At 39.4% G+C, this 18,586-nt stretch overlaps 1 protein-coding gene across 1 annotated transcript; it reads right to left on the reverse strand.

The window, feature by feature from the left end:
- Nucleotides 1–1,253: 1,253 nt before the first annotated feature.
- Nucleotides 1,254–2,446, reverse strand: LOC128217474 (aspartate and serine-rich protein-like). Its single transcript, XM_052924627.1, has 3 exons — nt 2,354–2,446; nt 1,881–2,105; nt 1,254–1,481 (listed from the first exon to the last, which is right to left on the reverse strand). Exons 1-3 carry the CDS (start codon nt 2,444–2,446, stop codon nt 1,254–1,256), a joined length of 546 nt encoding a protein of 181 aa, XP_052780587.1.
- Nucleotides 2,447–18,586: the final 16,140 nt, after the last annotated feature.

Raw genomic sequence — 18,586 nt, forward strand, 5'->3', positions numbered from 1 at the left:
AAAGCCGTTGTGTCTGAAGAATAAAGAGATCCAGATTGACCATACAATCCAATCCTTGCTTATACTTCTAGGTTATGAGGTTACAAGTTATCGAAACAGATCATGAACATCATGATTTTATCCCGCACCAGATGTCTGGAATCTTCAGAACTTCCTGCAAGCAGCTTGTAATGACCTGCGGGGAAATTAGCAAAGGCTCGCCTACGCTCATTTAATGCCTCATTTATGGAATTAGTAGCTCCATTAGAAAGTGCCCCATCACCTATTGTTCAATGGATACACATAGAGGTTTATCTGCCGATGTACGCAGAATATCAATAACAGATTCTCATTTCTTAACCAAACAATGTAAACTCACAACTAACCAATTAGTGAAATAATTAGACATGGCCGGCTCTGGTACATATGTTCAGCGAAATAGCCATGTGGTGATGAGTAACTCTACACGGAGGTTTGAAACAATGAAATATAGCCAGTATCAGGTCGGCTTGACCGTCTGTCTATTCACACTTTGCCTTTGTTACAACTCCAATATCTGTATTTCATTTTACTAAATATTAATAATGATAATAATAAAGGTATTTGAGAATGGGCCCCTCTTGTTCTCTGAAAGAACTGCTATTAAGACGGGCATGGACGTGTCAGACTCATGTCCAGTAAGCTGTTACCAAAGCAGTATCGATTGTGTAGCCACAAAAAAAGAACACAACTTTTGACCTATTAAAATCGGGCGTATGTCGTTATGAATAAAGTTGCAGTCTTAGAACTCTACTTGTAGATATACTAGAATTGTAAAAAATGTTGTAGTCGATGTTTTTTTACTACGTGAACTTGGTGCCATTTCTTCCTGCTGCCAGAGCTGTAGTCTTGGTGCAATAGCTTTATTCCTTGCAGTCAGAGTTGTAGTTCTTGCAGTCAGAGTTGTAGTCCTTGCAGTCAGAGTTGTAGTCCTTTGACTCAGAGATGTAGTCCTTGCAGTCAGAGTTGAAGTCCCTTTAGCAAGAGTTGTAATCCTAGCAGTCAGACTTGTAGTCCTTGCAGTCATAGTTGTAGTCCCTGCAGTCAGAGATGTAGTCCTTGCAGTCAGAGTTGCAGTCAGAGTTGTAGTCCTTGAAGTCCCTGCAGTCAGAGTCGGGAACTCTACTTGTAGATATACTAGAATTGTAAAAAATGTTGTAGTCGATGTTTTTTTACTACGTGAACTTGGTGCCATTTCTTCCTGTTGCCAGAGCTGTAGTCTTGGTGCAATAGCTTTATTCCTTGCAGTCAGAGTTGTAGTCTTTGCAGCCAGAGTTGTAGTCCTTGTGATCAGAGTTGTAGTCCTTGCAGTCAGAGTTGTAGTCCCTGTTGTCAGAGTTGTAGGCCCTGCAGCCAGAGTTGTAGTCCTTGTAGTCAGAGTCGCAGTCAGAGTTGTAGTCCTTGTAGTTAGAGTTGTAGTCCTTGCTGTCAGAGTTGTAGTCCTTGGACTTAGAGTTGTAGTCCTTGCAATCAGAGTTGTAAACCTCTCAGTCAGGGTTGTAGTCCTTGCAGTCAGAGTTGCAGTTCCTGCAGTCAGAGTTGTAATCCTTGCAGTCAAAGATAAAGTCCCTGCAGTCAGAGTTGTAGTCCTTGCAGTCAAAGATAAAGTCCCTGCAGTCAGAGTTATAGTCCTTGCAGTCAGAGTTGTAGCCCCTGCTGTCAGAGTTGTAGTCCCTGCAGCCAGAGATGTAGTCCTTGCAGTCAGAGTTGCAGTCAGAGTTGTAGTCCTTGCAGTCAGAGTTGTAGTCCTTGCAGTCAGAGTTGTAGTCCTTGCAATCAGAGTTGTAGACCTTTCAGTCAGGGTTGTAGTCCTTGTGATCAGAGTTGTAGTGCTTGCAGTCAGAGTTGTAGTCCTGGCAGGCAGAGTTGTAGTCCTTGCAGTCAGGGTTGTAGTCCTTGCAGTCAGAGTTGCAGTCAGAGTTGTAGTCCTTGCAGTCAGAGTTGTAGTCCTTGCAGTCAGAGTTGTAGTCCCTGCAGCCAGAGATGTAGTCCTTGCAGTCAGAGTTGCAGTCAGAGTTGTAGTCCTTGCAGTCAGAGTTGTAGTCCTTGGACTCAGAGTTGTAGTCCTTGCAATCAGAGTTGTAGACCTTTCAGTCAGGGTTGTAGTCCTTGTGATCAGAGTTGTAGTGCTTGCAGTCAGAGTTGTAGTCCTGGCAGGCAGAGTTGTAGTCATTGCAGTCAGAGTTGTAGTCCTTGCAATCAGGGTTGTAGTCCTTGCAGTCAGAGTTGTAGTCCTTGCAGTCAGAATTGTAGTACCTGCAGTCAGAGTTGTAGTCCTTGCGGCAAGAGTTGTAGTCCTTGCAGTCAGAGTTGCAGTCAGAGTCGTAGTCCTTACAGAGTTGTAGTACCTGCTGTCAGAGTCAGAGTTGCAGTCCCTGCAGCCAGAGTTATAGTCCTTGCTGCTGGATTGTCCTTTAGTTGAAAACATGAATTTCGATCAAGTTGGAGATGGTAAGTTGGCGGTAGCAATTTGGAAAACGTTTTATACAATTAATTAATTGACAGATTGAATGAAGGGCATAAACTTGCCTTTCTGACCTGGTACAATTACGAGACGTGGATGTGTTCGATTGTCGAGGCATTTTCGCTGCAAGATAAATACACGCTAGGTTAAGGAAACCATTTTTGTATTCTAATTACGTTTTGTGATGTAAGGTAAAACTGCAATAATTCATTAATTCATACATTAATACAGTATATAAAACACCTTATTTTCGAGTAGTCGTGAAAATAAATTAATAAGCGAACAATCTAAAAGTGCCTCATCATGTCGTTGAAAATGTAGTCGCCTGAAAGTTATAATATTTATGACAAAAGCAATTTATAAGTCTTACATGCAACGTAACCTAGATGTATTTTAAAAAAAATATGAATAATGGTAATTCAAATGATAATTCATAACTGGGTATTGATTGCACTTCTAACGGAAGTATTTCTGTTTCTATCGCTGTCATCTATAATTTAATACGCATGGCTTTCATGTGAAAGTAAAGATAATTTTCTGAATGGGATTAAATTAATTAAAATCCTCAACCCAGCATTAAAATAGTAACAGTTCCGTTTCCAGTGAACGAAATTATTCCCGTGGGGTGTTAAAATGAACATTAGCGCTTGTGATTGATGCCCGCGTAAAACGCCATGGTTGACACCGGGGCCTTTCTGTGCCAGGGACAAATCACTTATAATATTGATAAGTTGCACTACACAGATATATGTGCCTCGCAACCAGATTTCCACACTATAACGTCCAAAAACACAAGAGTAATGTCAAAATAGTCAGCCCAATCTATGCTTCAGTGTTAAGACGCACAACTACAAAATGCAATCCTCCTAACGTGACAGACTAGATACTCCAGAGAAAACCAACATACATGGCAGATTAGACGCACCAACTAAAAATCCTAACATGACAGAATAGACACACCAACTGAAAATCCTAACATGACAGATTAGACACACAAACTGAAAATACTAACATGACAGATTAGACACACAAACTGAAAATCCTAACATGACATATTAGACACACAAACTGAAAATCCTAACATGACAGATTAGACACACCAACTGAAAATCCTAACAAGGTCTGCCCGCGCCCTACAGTGGCTGCATTATGGCTTGACCCCGTCACATCCCCAAGTGTGACTGAAACATATGTTTGATACCAAAGGGGGAGTTTAATACCAACCGATTTGTGGGATATTCGCCAAATGAGTAATTTTGAACCCAAAATGCCGCGGGCCCTACTATGAATGACATCTAGAGTGGTCCCACAGCTCTGACTATTGGATACTTTTTATTTCTTTGGTCTTAACTTATTGATATCTAGAAATTGGATAGCACGTGCGTCTAAAACATCTTTAACTATTGTAAGTGAAACCTCCTAACATCACAGATTAGACACACGTATATGAAAACCTCCTGACATTTCAGATTAGACACACTAATGAAAACATCTTAAAATGACAGATTAGACTCACTAATGAACACATTCTAACATAATAGATTAGACTCACGAATGAAACATTCTAACATGACAGATTAGACACAATGAAACCTCCTTACATGGCAGATAAGACACACCCATGATACCTCCTTACATGGCAGATTAGACACACGAATGAAACCTCCTTACATGGCAGATTAGACACACCAATGAAACCTCCTTACATGGCAGATTAGACACAGCAATGAACACATTCTAACATGACAGATTAGACACGCGAATGAAACCTCCTTACATGGCAGATTAGACACACCAATGAAACCTCCTTACATGGCAGATTAGACACACCAATGAAACCTCCTTACATGGCAGATTATACACAGCAATGAACACATTATAACATGACAGATTAGACACACCAATGAAAACATTCTAACATGACAGATTAGACTCACTATTGAAAACATTATAACACGACATATTAGACGCACTAATGAAACCTCCTTACATAGCAGATTAGACACACCAATGAAACATTCCAACATGACAGATAAGACGCACTAATGAAACCATTCTAACATAACATATTAGACCATTAATGAAAGCATTCTAAAATGACAGATTAGACTCACTAATGAAAACATGCTAATGAAAACATGCTAACATGACAGATTAGACTCACTATTGAAAACATTCTAACACGACATATTAGACGCACTAATGAAACCTCCTTACATGGTAGATTAGACACACCAATGAAACATTCTAACATGACAGATTAGACTCACTAATGAAAACATTCTTAAATGACAGATTAGACTCACTAATGAAAACGTTCTAACATGACAGATTAGAATTACTGATGCAAAAAAACACTATTTAGTGGCACCTGCATGTTTATTTTTTGGTAAGAGTGCCCCAAAGGGAACGCGTACCATGTGTGTTGGTTTCTGAAAGAGGTACAGTGTGGTCTAAATTATACTAACAAAGTAAAAAGTACCATAAGTTGTTCGTGTATATACTTATATATAGCCATTCGTTTTATTATCAACAATCAAACCTCGCCCATTCTCGTACACTAGAGTGGTGATGATATGTGTAACCAGTCAGATTTATCATTATCAAACCTCTGATGAATGAGAATGACCTCGGCGTGAATGCACTGAAACAACCATTCTTAGATTGAACATCGCTGTTGAAATTGTTTTGCGGTTATAGTGGTTATAGTGCTTGGAGGCTTTACATTTGCAAATGTATCCGTGAATGGGACCACAGAAGAATCCAGTGTTTGCCTCCAGTCTTTAAACATAAAGCATGACACTTACTCTTTGGTCTTTTGATTTTAGCCATGGACAAATTGCAAGGTCAACATTGTTTCGATTAGATGAAACCAGATTGTTCATCCTTTGCTTTCCTCAAAAGAACGCCATGACAGTCAGGTGAGAGAGGTGCATCAAAATGTTGTCTTCATGTCAAAGGGTGGTAAGCCCTGGGCAAGGAATAACATCATTATGCTATGTAAAAAGTACACATGTGATGATGGTGTTGCACAGAATAGAAAATTTATTTATCGGAAGGTCATAGACCCATGTGGCCTTATATTATACAAAAGAAAATAACACTTTCTAAGGATAGATGAACGAATTACTTTCATTTATATATATACCGTTCTAGACATTTGCATGTGCATGCTTGAAAGCGAACCAAGACAAACGCACATCTCAACAAAACAAGAATTCCTTGTTCATATTTTTCAAAAATCGGCAGTAAATAACCTGGCTGTGAATCAAAATGAGCACCATGTCTGGCTGCTGTGTGTTTGAACACTATCTTAAATCACCTTAATGGCTATTAACAAATTGACTGGGTTAGTAGGTCAGTTTAACTCCTTAAGACAATAATCTCTTTTCATGAATATCTTGTAGCAGATTGTGTGTATAATTTACACCCCTTGCAATAATCTGAATCAAATCTTTTGGTCCAGGAGTTTTATGGCCTACAAACTTGTTTAAACACCTCTTTTATCAAATCATTACCAAATGTATCAAATCTTTCTTATTAAGCAGGGTTTAATACAACGATAGCCTTTGTCAATCTGCAATCAGTAACATGATAGCCTCCTTGACAGTGATTCAATGGTGTGGTGTAACCTCATTTTTCACACTGTCCTAATTCTTCCGTTTCGCTTAATTCTTTGAAAAGGATCGGCCAAATATATCATAAGAAACGATTTATGAATTATTTAAGGTGGATAGTCTGCTTATCATTCTGTCTAACATGTCCATATCACTGTAAATTGGGTTACCATTCAAACATGTCTTAATTTGAAAAACAAATGTAATATTATTTCAAGTAGTCATTTGAACTGGGTGTTACAACAGCTTTTTGTTCTTTGTTGTCTACGGAAATGCAGTGAAAATAACGAGAGAAGACTGAAACAGAATATGGGAATGGGCGTCATCATTGATAAGAACTATTTCATTAATAGGAACTACAAGATGGACATATGTAGAATATGTTTTAACGCCGACATGTTAGTTGCAGACTCGGAAACCTCATATACATCTCAGTCCTTCTTAACGTGAATCGCCATCTTTGTTAAAATCTTAATATAAATTTATCATTTTCAAGTATCCAATATTCCGGAGTACTGAAATATTGTGTGTATATTTATCAAATTGCCATTCATTTTCAGATTTTTATGCAATAATGCGTGAACCTACAGGTCCTTCTACACACATGGCCGAGTAAAGAATAGCGATGAGTCTTTTCTAAATTTTGATTGTTGATAAATGTTGGGAACTTGTTGGGTTCTTTTTCCTAACAGTGCAAAATTAAACGTAAAAAGATCGTACCACTTTGACTGATATCCAGTCTGTATACGATGGGGTCTTCTATCAGAAGATCTGATTGTGCAGCGACCAGAGTGTTTGGCACGCAACAAAGAGATGTGCTATTTCGACAAGGGACGTTTAGTAGATCGGTGCCAATAGCCTCGAACACGCCCTAGTTGTATTGTGAAGAACTGGGCGAATTTGGTCAAGAATAAAGTCCTAGTACGGAGGACGTCGAAGGGCATATAACCTCAGGGTGGGACGCTGTAAGTCCAGTTTACGTGATATTATATGCCCCCGTTTGCTATCGTCTAGCAATTAATGCTTTCGTCCAAAGGATGCCCCCAGTGTTCTATAATACGCATAGTAGAAAATTATATGATGCCACCTGTATTACAAAATAATGACACAAAATAAGAATGCACCACTTATACATGGACATTGGCAAAGTATATTACATGTGGAAATAAAAGCATATTAAAATTCATATATTACAAAATGTTTCAGTAGTCTGCAAATGAATGTACCTCTTGTTCTGACGTGCGGCTAGTGACGGCAATGTGCCTCTTCATCTGACATGAGGCCAGTGATGGCTATTGTGCCTCTTGGTCTGGCGTGCGGCCAGTGACGGCGCCGTTCCTATGGCGAGTGTATCCAGCCGCGTGTTTACTAACAAACATATATATATAAACATTCATGACATTGCCAATGACAAATATAGTACAAATACTGAAAGAATTCTAACGATCATATTCCAAAATGGGTTTATAATTGTTCTCTTTGTTGAGACTACGCGAGGTATTTGGCAAATGTTCGAAACTACCGTAATGAGATACGATTGTTTCGGTGACAATCTCTTACAATTCCCTGATAGGTAAGGACATACTGGTCTTTGCATAGGTATTCCAATGTCAAACAATAATTGCCGGATTTTACAGATCAAAAACTAGTATGCATCGTGAGACTAATCCCTATGAGCGAACTACTTTTTTTGGAATACTGTTCGTGACAATTGTTTTTAAATGGTAGGATTGCATAATCGATGTTGAGCGGTTTCCCGATGTATCTACGTAGCAATGTTAACATGCATATCGAGGGGTGAAAGCGAAAAGGTTCTATCTGCTTCTTTATTTAATGTCACTTAGAACCTTTTCGCTTTCACCCCTCGATATGATGGTTACAATTGATGTCATCGTTGATCCACATTCCCCATGAATCATTGTTTGTTTGCTATAAACTTAAGATGTTCGTTTAATTGTTTTGGTGTTCATATCATTCTTTGCAAAATGTTAGGAAACAACTTAATAGCAGGCACGTTTTATATATAACCACTCATTAAACATGAACAAGTAGACAATAGTTGTTGAAGAAATGATCATTAATACGAATACCAGACCAGCTTCCTTGAGAGATGGCTGCGCAGCGTGTGCATCTTTGATCACGAGTTGCTGCGTAGAAACGTTTTTGTTTACCATTTGACGTCATCACTGCGGATATACGTACATGTATACAATTACGCATGCTCTGGATTGCGGCCAGTCGTCCTTATAATCTTGATAGAGCAGCCGACACATTGTAGCCCGTGTTTACGAAATGAATTCAAAATATTTCATTTGTTTACACCGCGCATGAACATATCGTGACCCGGGCAGAAATAAATAGACGGGATGGTTGAATGTACGTGGCAGCGTGTCCTTCTAGTTTATACGTCTGTGACTCCAGTTTCCGGACACGGAATGTCTCCAGATCGGTCAATATCAATACCTGAAATTACCAACAACAAACCAATACTTCGGTGATACAATATATCGATCAAAACCTGATTAGATCGTGACTGATTGCACCTTTCCTCTGTTGAAGCGTAGTAAACATTATCGTAAACAAACAACCCTCTGGTGCAGTACTGTTGTGATTTGATATTATGTGTGGGCCAATAAATTGACTGTTTTAGTTTTTTATAAACCATTGTTTCCACGAATACATTACAGACAACAATACATGGTAATCAGTGCGTAGAAGCAGGACCTTCTCGGAAAAGAAAGTTGTTCCGTTTACTTTTTCATTAGTTACGCTCACCGATACCGGCTGACCTGTTGTCGTGAATTACGTTGAGCGGGTGCTCGTTTGTTTACGGAAGTGTGCACTGACAAACCGGATGCGGATACCCGCGCCCACCAATGTCCGCCTTAACGGAGAAACGCATTATAACTAGATTGCGCTTCGTCATAAACATTAATAGAATTGAACACATATTAGTACTATTGATTGATAGAGATATGAAGGTCCATATCTTCCCAGAGCCTTTTGACATGTCTTTTACACATGAGAAATGAAAATCATTGAATTAGTTTGCATATCCCATTCATGAATACTTGCCTCCCCTATCGGGAGTATACTTACCATGTCAATTACACTATAATATGACAATCCATTACAATTTATATGTTACTGACATTCAAACTTTGCAAAGGCGGGATGTGGGAATGGATTTTAATTCCAAGTTTCTTTGGATAATCTTTCTTCGTTAACACGTTTGGGTTAATTTAACGTGTATGTTTGTTGAAGGCCGTAGTGTTCATTTTAAGTCGTTAAAACTCAGAAGCCTTTCATGTTCTGTGATTTAAAAACAGTTTACATGGGCCTGGTTTGTGGTTGTCTGAGAATACAAATACACGAAGCGATATCAGTGACTGGGTCATGTGAAAACACGTGGATTCAAATCCAATTATCCGTGCACGTGTTTTCTCACATCAATGTTCCTGGCCTGGTTTTGTGACCCAGTTTCATGTAAATAAGAGTTGAAGAATTTTCTGAAATAACTTGTCTGTTATAAAACCATAGGACCTGAACCCCTTTCTCTCAAGGAAGCCAAGCGCTTATCTATAGAACATAATATTATAAGTTTTTAACATGGAGTGAGAAAAATAACAATGCTCTTATTTTGTTATACATAACAATATATTGAAATGTAATGAAACTTCTACTGAGAGAGAAACAATTCAAGGATAATTGGCGCGCGGCTCCGATTAATGCACCAGTCAATTGTAACCACGCCCCCCCCCCCCCAGGTCCGGCGGTATACCGGGGATAGCCGGGGAAGTGAGCCGTGTTTTACCTTCCAGGTTACCCCGCAGTGCCGGGTGAATGCGGTGGTTTTGTCTTCACACCAAATATAGCGGGGAATGGGCCTTACCTAGAGTCCCTTGAGTGCGGGGGCATTTGGCGGGGGTTCACGAGCAGTTCGTCCCCGCAGGGCGGGGCCTTGGCTGGACCCAAGGTCAAAGTCCCCGCTATTCCCCGACCTAGGGGAGGGCGTGGTTACATTTAACTGGTGCATAAAACTTTCTTTCAACAATTGCTCTCAGAAAACAATCTGAGTTTTATTCCAAGAACATGTGCCGAAACAATACCTGAAAAAGTAAAGTTTAATTGGCCGGATACTGCCGCTTGTCTTCGAGTTTATTTTCTCGGAACGGGACAAGATGAGTGTTTAATTACAGTACTTGTTTAGTTGTTGCCTCTCCTTTCTATTTTGATTCTATGATAATATCAGTCGCTATTATAAGAACTTAAAAGTTTTTGTTTTTCAAGGGTTCGTAGTAAAACAATTACAAACGCGTGACATGGAAATGCAATCATACATGCGCAGTTTGTGGGCTTTCGTTGATTTTAATGTCGAAATATGTAAAATGTATAGCCTACGTCTGATGATAAAATACCACACAATTACAGGGCGTATCAGGCACACGAAGGATATTTATATTCTTTTCGTCAACTAAACGTGCGGTAAAGGCGTGAACATATCGTGGGAAGATAAAAGGATGTTTTGTTTACGTTTGAAATCGTGCATGTTTCATTCAATAAAACGACCCAGGACACCGCGAAATGTTGTTTAATTAAATGGTATTAGTTAAAGGACCACCCATTCCATTCATTGTCAGACAGATTCAGACCAGCCATCTATTCGCACCATTAGTCCCGCACGCTGTGTATCTATGTCCCGTCTCTGGTCAAAAGAGCATCGATAGTGAAGATCAAGTACAAGAACATCAGATTCCCAGCCAAAGAAAACACCGGGGCGTATTTCTTACATTGGAGGTCAGTAGTTTAAAGTTCGGACGCGAATAAAACCTCTGGGTTACGTCGGGACGCAGACAGATTATTCAACAATTATGGCCTCTGTCCCCGGGATGTGCAATATTTTATCCTCAATCAAAGATAACTGGGCGTAATAGCGTGAGCTCCAGGCAGCACAAGTATTCACTGGCCTGTGGTGATGACTGTATCTAACATATGAGCAACAAGAACACGATGCCTCGGTCTCGGGACAACAGTAATCGACCATAGATTAAATCTGTCATAAAATAGTGATAGTTACTGGGAACTTGTGATGTGCTCGGGTTTCCAGGAAAACATGGGTCATTAAAAACACTTTTTAACAAAAGTGCACATGTTGCGTAACATGCATAGTATTTCCTGTATGGAAGTAGGTCACCCTGTATTGAGGGTGGGGTGATCTAGTGAGTCACGTGTCCTTCAATCATCTAATAAGTCGTGGGTTCCAGTCCCATAAAAGGCACGTTATTTTGGCCTTCCAAGATGCGGACTCTCTAGTGATAATTACCAGCTTGTTGATGTCTTTACAAAGGGGCGTAACAAAATTACCTAACTAAACTAATCCTGTACAAATATTTCTTTATACGAGAATGTTAATAAATGAGCACAATGTATGTACTCCAACCTTTTAAATCAAAAACATTTTAGTAACCATGACAGATTTCCTATTTGTACTAGACCTTAATACGTTGGGATCGGCCCGGCCCCCGCGGCGTATTGGCCCGCGTTCCAAGGGTAGGTAGGTCACGGGGGCATTGTTGTGGCTAGATGGCCGTCTGACTCAGTCTCTTGCGGAACCGCCTACCCACCCAGAGTTGACAAACCCTGGACAAATGGACAATCGCTGGTCAGCGCTAATCTGCCACATTTATCCGCAGTTCCATTCATGTTTCGTCATGTGATACTACAAAGACATATTTTTGCGCCATGTTACATTAGTATTCGAATTGGCAAATCATGGCGTGCTTTCATTGTGTGGACAAGTAATTTACTTACATAGTGAAAACTGATTCATCCCAGGTAGACTAGATATATCGCGTCACAGAAAGTAGTCCGCAGTTTAGGGCCCTCGGGGGACTATTTGAACGTAGGTGTGAAAAGAAAAAGCGCGCCGTCTGTAGGGGTCATTGGGGCGGGAACAGGTGTTGTTCCAAACACAAATATACAGTTTAAACGATATTCTTTGAATTTAGAATTATTACACGAAAATTAATTGATAGTTTGCGTGCATTGTTAAAATAAAGCGTTATTTCGTAAACGTGATGTTGTTTATTAGTCATAAGTAATGTTAACCTATGTCTGGTGCTAGCTAGTACATTATTTCGAAATACGCAGAGTCACGGTTAAGCTTACTACGACGTTTATATTTATCCACTTTAAAGTATTTGGGTATTTATTGAAACACATTCCTTCCACTCTGTAAACCCACTTGAACCGACTCATAAGAAATTAGGTCTTAGTAGAAGGTAAAATTTTCTAATACCAAGGTATGTAAGGATCGATTTATACTTTATAATTCATATTTCGCCCGTCTTTCTTATCTTCGTTTATCTTTACCTGTTAATAAAACGAGATATCTGGTTTCTTCCGGGTAGCGTTACTCACGGATGTCATATCGTTTGTTTACTAACATTAGTCTATTTTTAGACATAATATTCCCTTTTTCGTGGAATTTTAATCCATCCTTGTCGTTTTGTTTGTTTTATATTGCGAAGTTGTTAATTGTGCCGTTAATCATCAGCGCTATGGCTTTCTGATGAAACGCCGTTTAGATCCGTTTGTCTTTCATTTTGATTTACAGTAACCTTCATCGAGTAAAAGTAATATTTCTTGGTTGGTATCGCACCAGAAATCATTAGACAAAAAAGTCGACAATTTTATACTAGAAGCAATGGAATGATTACAAAATGTAACCCCGAGTCGATACATCTTGCAGACAAACTTCTGTGTTATATTCAATATGCAAATGTTTCAATGCTACTATGGTATGTTTTAGGAATGAACGCTGCCGCTTGATCGGGTGATGCGGGATTTTGCTGACTCCAGTGCGTGTTTTTTTTTTGAGCTCCATTTAGCTCGTGTCTGTCTTCCAGTCCCATAGGAGCTTGGCAGGGTGCCAGATCTCATCGCCGACCGTCGGGGAAGCATGGAAGGTCGTATTAAATGTGGGAGAGAGTTATTCAGATTTTAGGAAAGTACGACATTTCTATGAGTGCATCTCGACGTTTACAAGTGTTTTGCGCAGATAGTTCTACAATACAGACATGCTAAATGCACTCTGTAGTGAAATCCTCTACTTCATTGAATGTTCAATAATGCCTTAGATCAAAACATATTTCATAAATGGCTGCTCTTTTCGTAGTGTCTGGCACAAAAGGTTCAAAGGTCCAAGAACTATCACTTACTCCTACCACTTATTAAATTAAAATGGCATACATCACGATGCCTTGTAGAGTGCATATGTACTGAAATACTTCTAAAGTACAGACACGTAAATCTATGAATTAACGGAACATACGATACACCGCCACCGGGAAAGCAACATGTATACCATTTTCTTTTCCAGACAATTCCCTGCAAATCAATAATATGGACGGAAACTGAAATGTTAGCATTGGACAAAGAATGTGCAGAACAACGCACTGTTACAAATCATTATAAAGTCTTCAGTTACCCATTGTCACTGCACGTGCGCAATGCATAGTTAATGTTTGAGTGTCACATTCTGCATTTACAATTCTAAAAGTGCATGCATTTAGGGTTACAAAGTCAATTTATATCAAATACAAAAGAAAGAAAATAAAACATTACATTTTTTTTCATCGATTTGATAGTTAGCTAAATTATATTTTCCCAGAAACATGACATTCTAGCATGCAACATGTCCCATTGGTCTCATAATGTACCATGAACGTCTGTCATAAAATGGGTTAGCCAGTCTCCTATAAGTGTATGGAGCCTTTCCATGATATTTTTGGAGCCATTAGCGTCTGGGCGCTTGTTACAGTGATGGATGAGGCGCGTTTTTTTAAGTATCTTCCAGCTAACGACGATAAGAAGTGTGGAGCCCAATGTCGTCTGATTCCGTCTGGACCCGAATATATGGGTCATGTTGCCATAGTTCCTCAATATTATAGAAGGTGCTAAAATTCAAAGAAGATGGCTCTTTAAGCACATCCATCCGACGCCAAAAGAGTAAGTTTATTGTTATGTAAGATAAATGCCTGGCTCTCTGGGTGCTATTAAACTGTTATATTGTTTATAGTCACAAATGTTGACCTGGAAAAACTTCAAAGTGGAACAGATCGATTTTCTGTTTAATATATTGGAAACTGCGCCGTTAATTCTCCCGTAATTGGCCTTGCTTTGTTTCTATAGAACTGACAGATCCGAGCTTTTGTGGCACCGTGTTTGTGCATAATTCATTACAAGAAAAAGGTTTACGACTCTATTACATATACGAATGTATTCAACATTATTGACCGCTGGTTAACAGTTACAAACAATGGAAATGCTGAAACCATGACAACCACTACCTAAATCACACATGCATATAAATATAAACATAACTTGTTGACAGAATTCGTAACCTCTCAAGAGTAAAATAGTTGTGATCAACCCTTACGAAAGGCATTTTTATTAGAATGACACTTAACAGTTTTTGTTTTGTATCTTCATCCATGACTATCCTTCGTCGGTGAACGTACGCATTTTAGGTGATGACCTTGTTGTTCCCTACCCATATAGTGACGGGATCGACACTGACTGGTATACTGTTTAAACTCTACCCTCTCCTGGACACGAACACAGGAATGGGTACTCTACATTCTCCTGGACACGAGCACAGGAATGGGTACTCTACATTCTCCTGGACACGAGCACAGGAATGGGTACTCTACACTCTCATGGACACGAACACAGGAATGGGTACTCTACATTCTCCTGGACACGAGCACAGGAATGGGTACTCTACACTCTCATGGACACGAACACAGGAATGGGTACTCTAGACTCTCCTGGACACGAGCACAGAAATGGGTACTCTACACTCTCCTGGACACGAGCACAGGAATGGGTACTCTACATTATCTTGGACACGAGCACAGGAATGGGTACTCTACACTCTCCTGGACACGAGCACAGGAATGGGTACTCTGCACTCTCCTGGACACATACACAGGAATGGGTACTCTACACTCTCCTGGACACATACACAGGAATGGGTACTCTACACTCTCCTGGACACGAGCACAGGAATGGGTACTCTACATTCTCCTGGACACGAACACAGGAATGGGTACTCTACATTCTCCTGGACACGAACACAGGAATGGGTACTCTACACTCTCCTGGACACGAACTACTACTACTACTACTAATACTACTACACTACTACTACTACTACTACTACTACTACTGCTGCTGCTGCTGCTGCTGCTGCTGCTGCTGCTGCTGCTGCTGCTGCTGCTGCTGCTGCTGCTGCTGCTACTACTACTACTACTACTACTACTACTACTACTACTACTACTACTACAACTACTACTACTTCTACTACTTCTACTACTAATAATTTTCTAACATAACCCCAGAAACTGCAATGATGACTTAATTCTTAAAATCAGTGTTGCAAGTGCCTCGCTGTACCATATGCACATCTACGTTTCAAATAATTAAAGTAAACATCATGAAATCATGGGATGACTTGACGTTATTTCAGACAATTTTCATATTATGCGCAGTATTTTGATCAGTTAGGTATCATTCTTTCTCCTTGATATTTGGACTTCCCTGTTTTGGGTTACAGAAAGAATAGTTAAATAAAGTAAATGACGCATCACTTTTGGTGATAGTGAACCCCCAAAGTGTTTATTACGTCCGACATCCTGTATTAATAAAGATCGGACGGGAAACCAATTGGTAAGCATATTGTATTGATAAATATGTCCTTTAATACGGCTAGAAATTTGATCTCTACTTGAAAAAAGCTTCGTGTTAGTGTAAACTTGTAAGACTTTTCAAGTTTAGCGTTTGATAGAGATCTATGTAACGATATACCATAAGTATTTAACAAACAATATCTCTCAGCTCGAAATTGGTGACCACTTCAGAGTGATTAAAGTACACCACTTATTATATCAAATGCACCGATATGACTGTTCTACTACACGATATATACCGACTGATCTTTCGTGATTTCACAACGACTCCAGTAAACAAATTAGTAACTGTGACCTCTATGACCAATAGATGACTGCATGGATATGAGTAAGTGATGGAATAGCACCAACATCACCTTTCTGAGTTTCCGCCCATATCGTCGATGATTCTCTTAGTAACCTGATGTTGTTCAACAAGCGATTGGCGTTGAGACGGACGTAATGGAAATCGATTAGCAGTTCTAGTTCTGAGACAGAATCCGTCTTCTGCATCTGGATCAAATCGGCTGAGATTTTGGGTTGAGAAATACCGTTGATTTGAAAACAGTTTCAAAATAAATCTCCAAAAATAAATGTACCTTACCTCAGTTGAAGAATTACAAAACCTTGGTTCCTTTTTGGAAACACGGAACATTATTTCAATAATCAAATAACATATAACTAATTCGGTTAATTTTGTTAGAACCAAGTATTGACATTATTGGTCACTGTAGATATATTTGACACAAGCTAGTTGTATTTTGAGATCGTCTTGTCCTATAACTGTCTGTCAAATGTGATTAAATAGTAACTAACGCTAAGTTTAGTAACAATGCTACTATCGGAGCCATATAAGTTATGTTGGGTTATAAAAACAATTAATTATGATGGTTGTAGTATGAATATGAATATGTCTGAAGAGACTTTACAAACAATATGGCATGTCGATATTTCCATGTTAAATAACGCGCATACGTTCCGTGTGCGCGAATGGTACATTAGCACTTGAGTACTCGGACGATCGATCGAGTACTCGAGTATTCGTTGCCATCCCAAGATTTTAGTAAAGTTTGACATACAAATGTGTCTTTAAACTATGGCGGTCTAGGGTATTAGGCGCATAATTTTAACCATTCCCGGACATAATCTGCTGCCTTTGATCTAACAGATCCCGCCGGTTCAGCTCTCGGTTAAGCAGGCGGATTTCTGACTTTAGCCCGGTAATCCCTCAAAGACATTGAGTTAACTCTTGTATCAGTCTTAGTGCTGAACTCAAATAACAACAGAAGCAGTAAACAAATCTCCGCCTTGCGTATAGCCATCGTGTCCCCATAGCCTCTTATACATGTATATACATCATGTATGTGAGGCCTGGCTTGGAGACATGTATATACATCATGTATGTGAGGCCTGGCTTGGATACATGTATATACGTCATGTATGTGAGGCCTGGCTTGGCGAACAAGGTCAAGGCTCCTTCCTCTTTAGTTAATGAACATGTGAACTTCTTAACTGTTATTATACTACTTAAAGAAATACCAGGCCAAGTATCATTTAAGGTATTTAGTATGTAAATCACAGCGAATCCTAGACAGCACTTAAGTACAATCATACTTAAAAAGAAATGTCGCGATCGTTCTGTAGTTATACACTTTATAATGCACAAGGTTAGATTACTTGGAGAGTAAAGCGTATTTCTATTCATATTCTGAATAGTCAAATCTTTTTTTAAGAAAGTCCTTATTAAAGTTAAAAGACCTAGATGAATTTGATTGGCTGAATGCGTTATTAAATGAAGTTATTCAACTTTCAATGTTCCCCAATATTCTTGTTTCCTTATTGTGCAATGTTATTCATGGAGTACTTCCTGCTTAGTGCAGAAAACCATACTTTAATATATTCGATTCCATAAATCTCTTCCCGTTATCACATTCCCATGCACGATGTGCATTCACTTTCGTTTTCGTATCTTTCGTTCCTGTTGTTTTCTCTACGACTAATTCGTTACTCTTGATTAAAAAAATGCCTCCTCCCCTTACCAAAAGAGCGGTAGTTTATTCGATTAGAGGCCCACCATCAGACGCGTAGCTATGGCCAATTTATACTTACACAGATCGATGACGGACATCATATTAACCCATTCACCCTCTGGCCCGGCTCGGTTTTATTCCAAATTAGGGGTGTTTGGTTTGACAAAACTTCGACCTGTCAAATTTTCATCACGCAACTGCGTATTTTCGTACAGTGAGCTACGCGCCTGACCATTGACTAGGACGCCAGTATTGCTATCTCTGACAGGGCACGGGCTCGAAAAAAATCATTTTTCATCGCAATTGAGCAGACGTAAAGTTCAGTTTTTATACTTACATCGTTTAAGCACCGGTCATGCATGTCCAGAAACAGTGTTACACCTGCACAGTGCGGTTAGCTGTTTGAGTACGCTTTCCGCTTTCCATCCAACATTGTCTCATTAACTTTCAAACAAAGCTTGTTTGGGGTTTAGATGACAACCCCAAACCACAGACGAACCACACGCGGAAATAATAAGAACACGTTGTAGCTGTATATTCCGTTAAAACGTTAACCGCTGACGTTTTCCACGAAACGTTATAAAAATTCACTGTTGTAAATGGTACAGTATGTTCAGTTTTTCTGTTTACTTTACTTTGTTGACAAACAACGGCAGACCATAAAGCATGTCTGATAGTTTTGAGGTGTTAATGTTGAAAAGTTAACATTCAGACTTAAATAATATA

Source organism: Mya arenaria, chromosome 14 (assembly GCF_026914265.1).
Source record: "Mya arenaria isolate MELC-2E11 chromosome 14, ASM2691426v1".
Lineage (NCBI taxonomy): Eukaryota > Metazoa > Mollusca > Bivalvia > Myida > Myidae > Mya > Mya arenaria.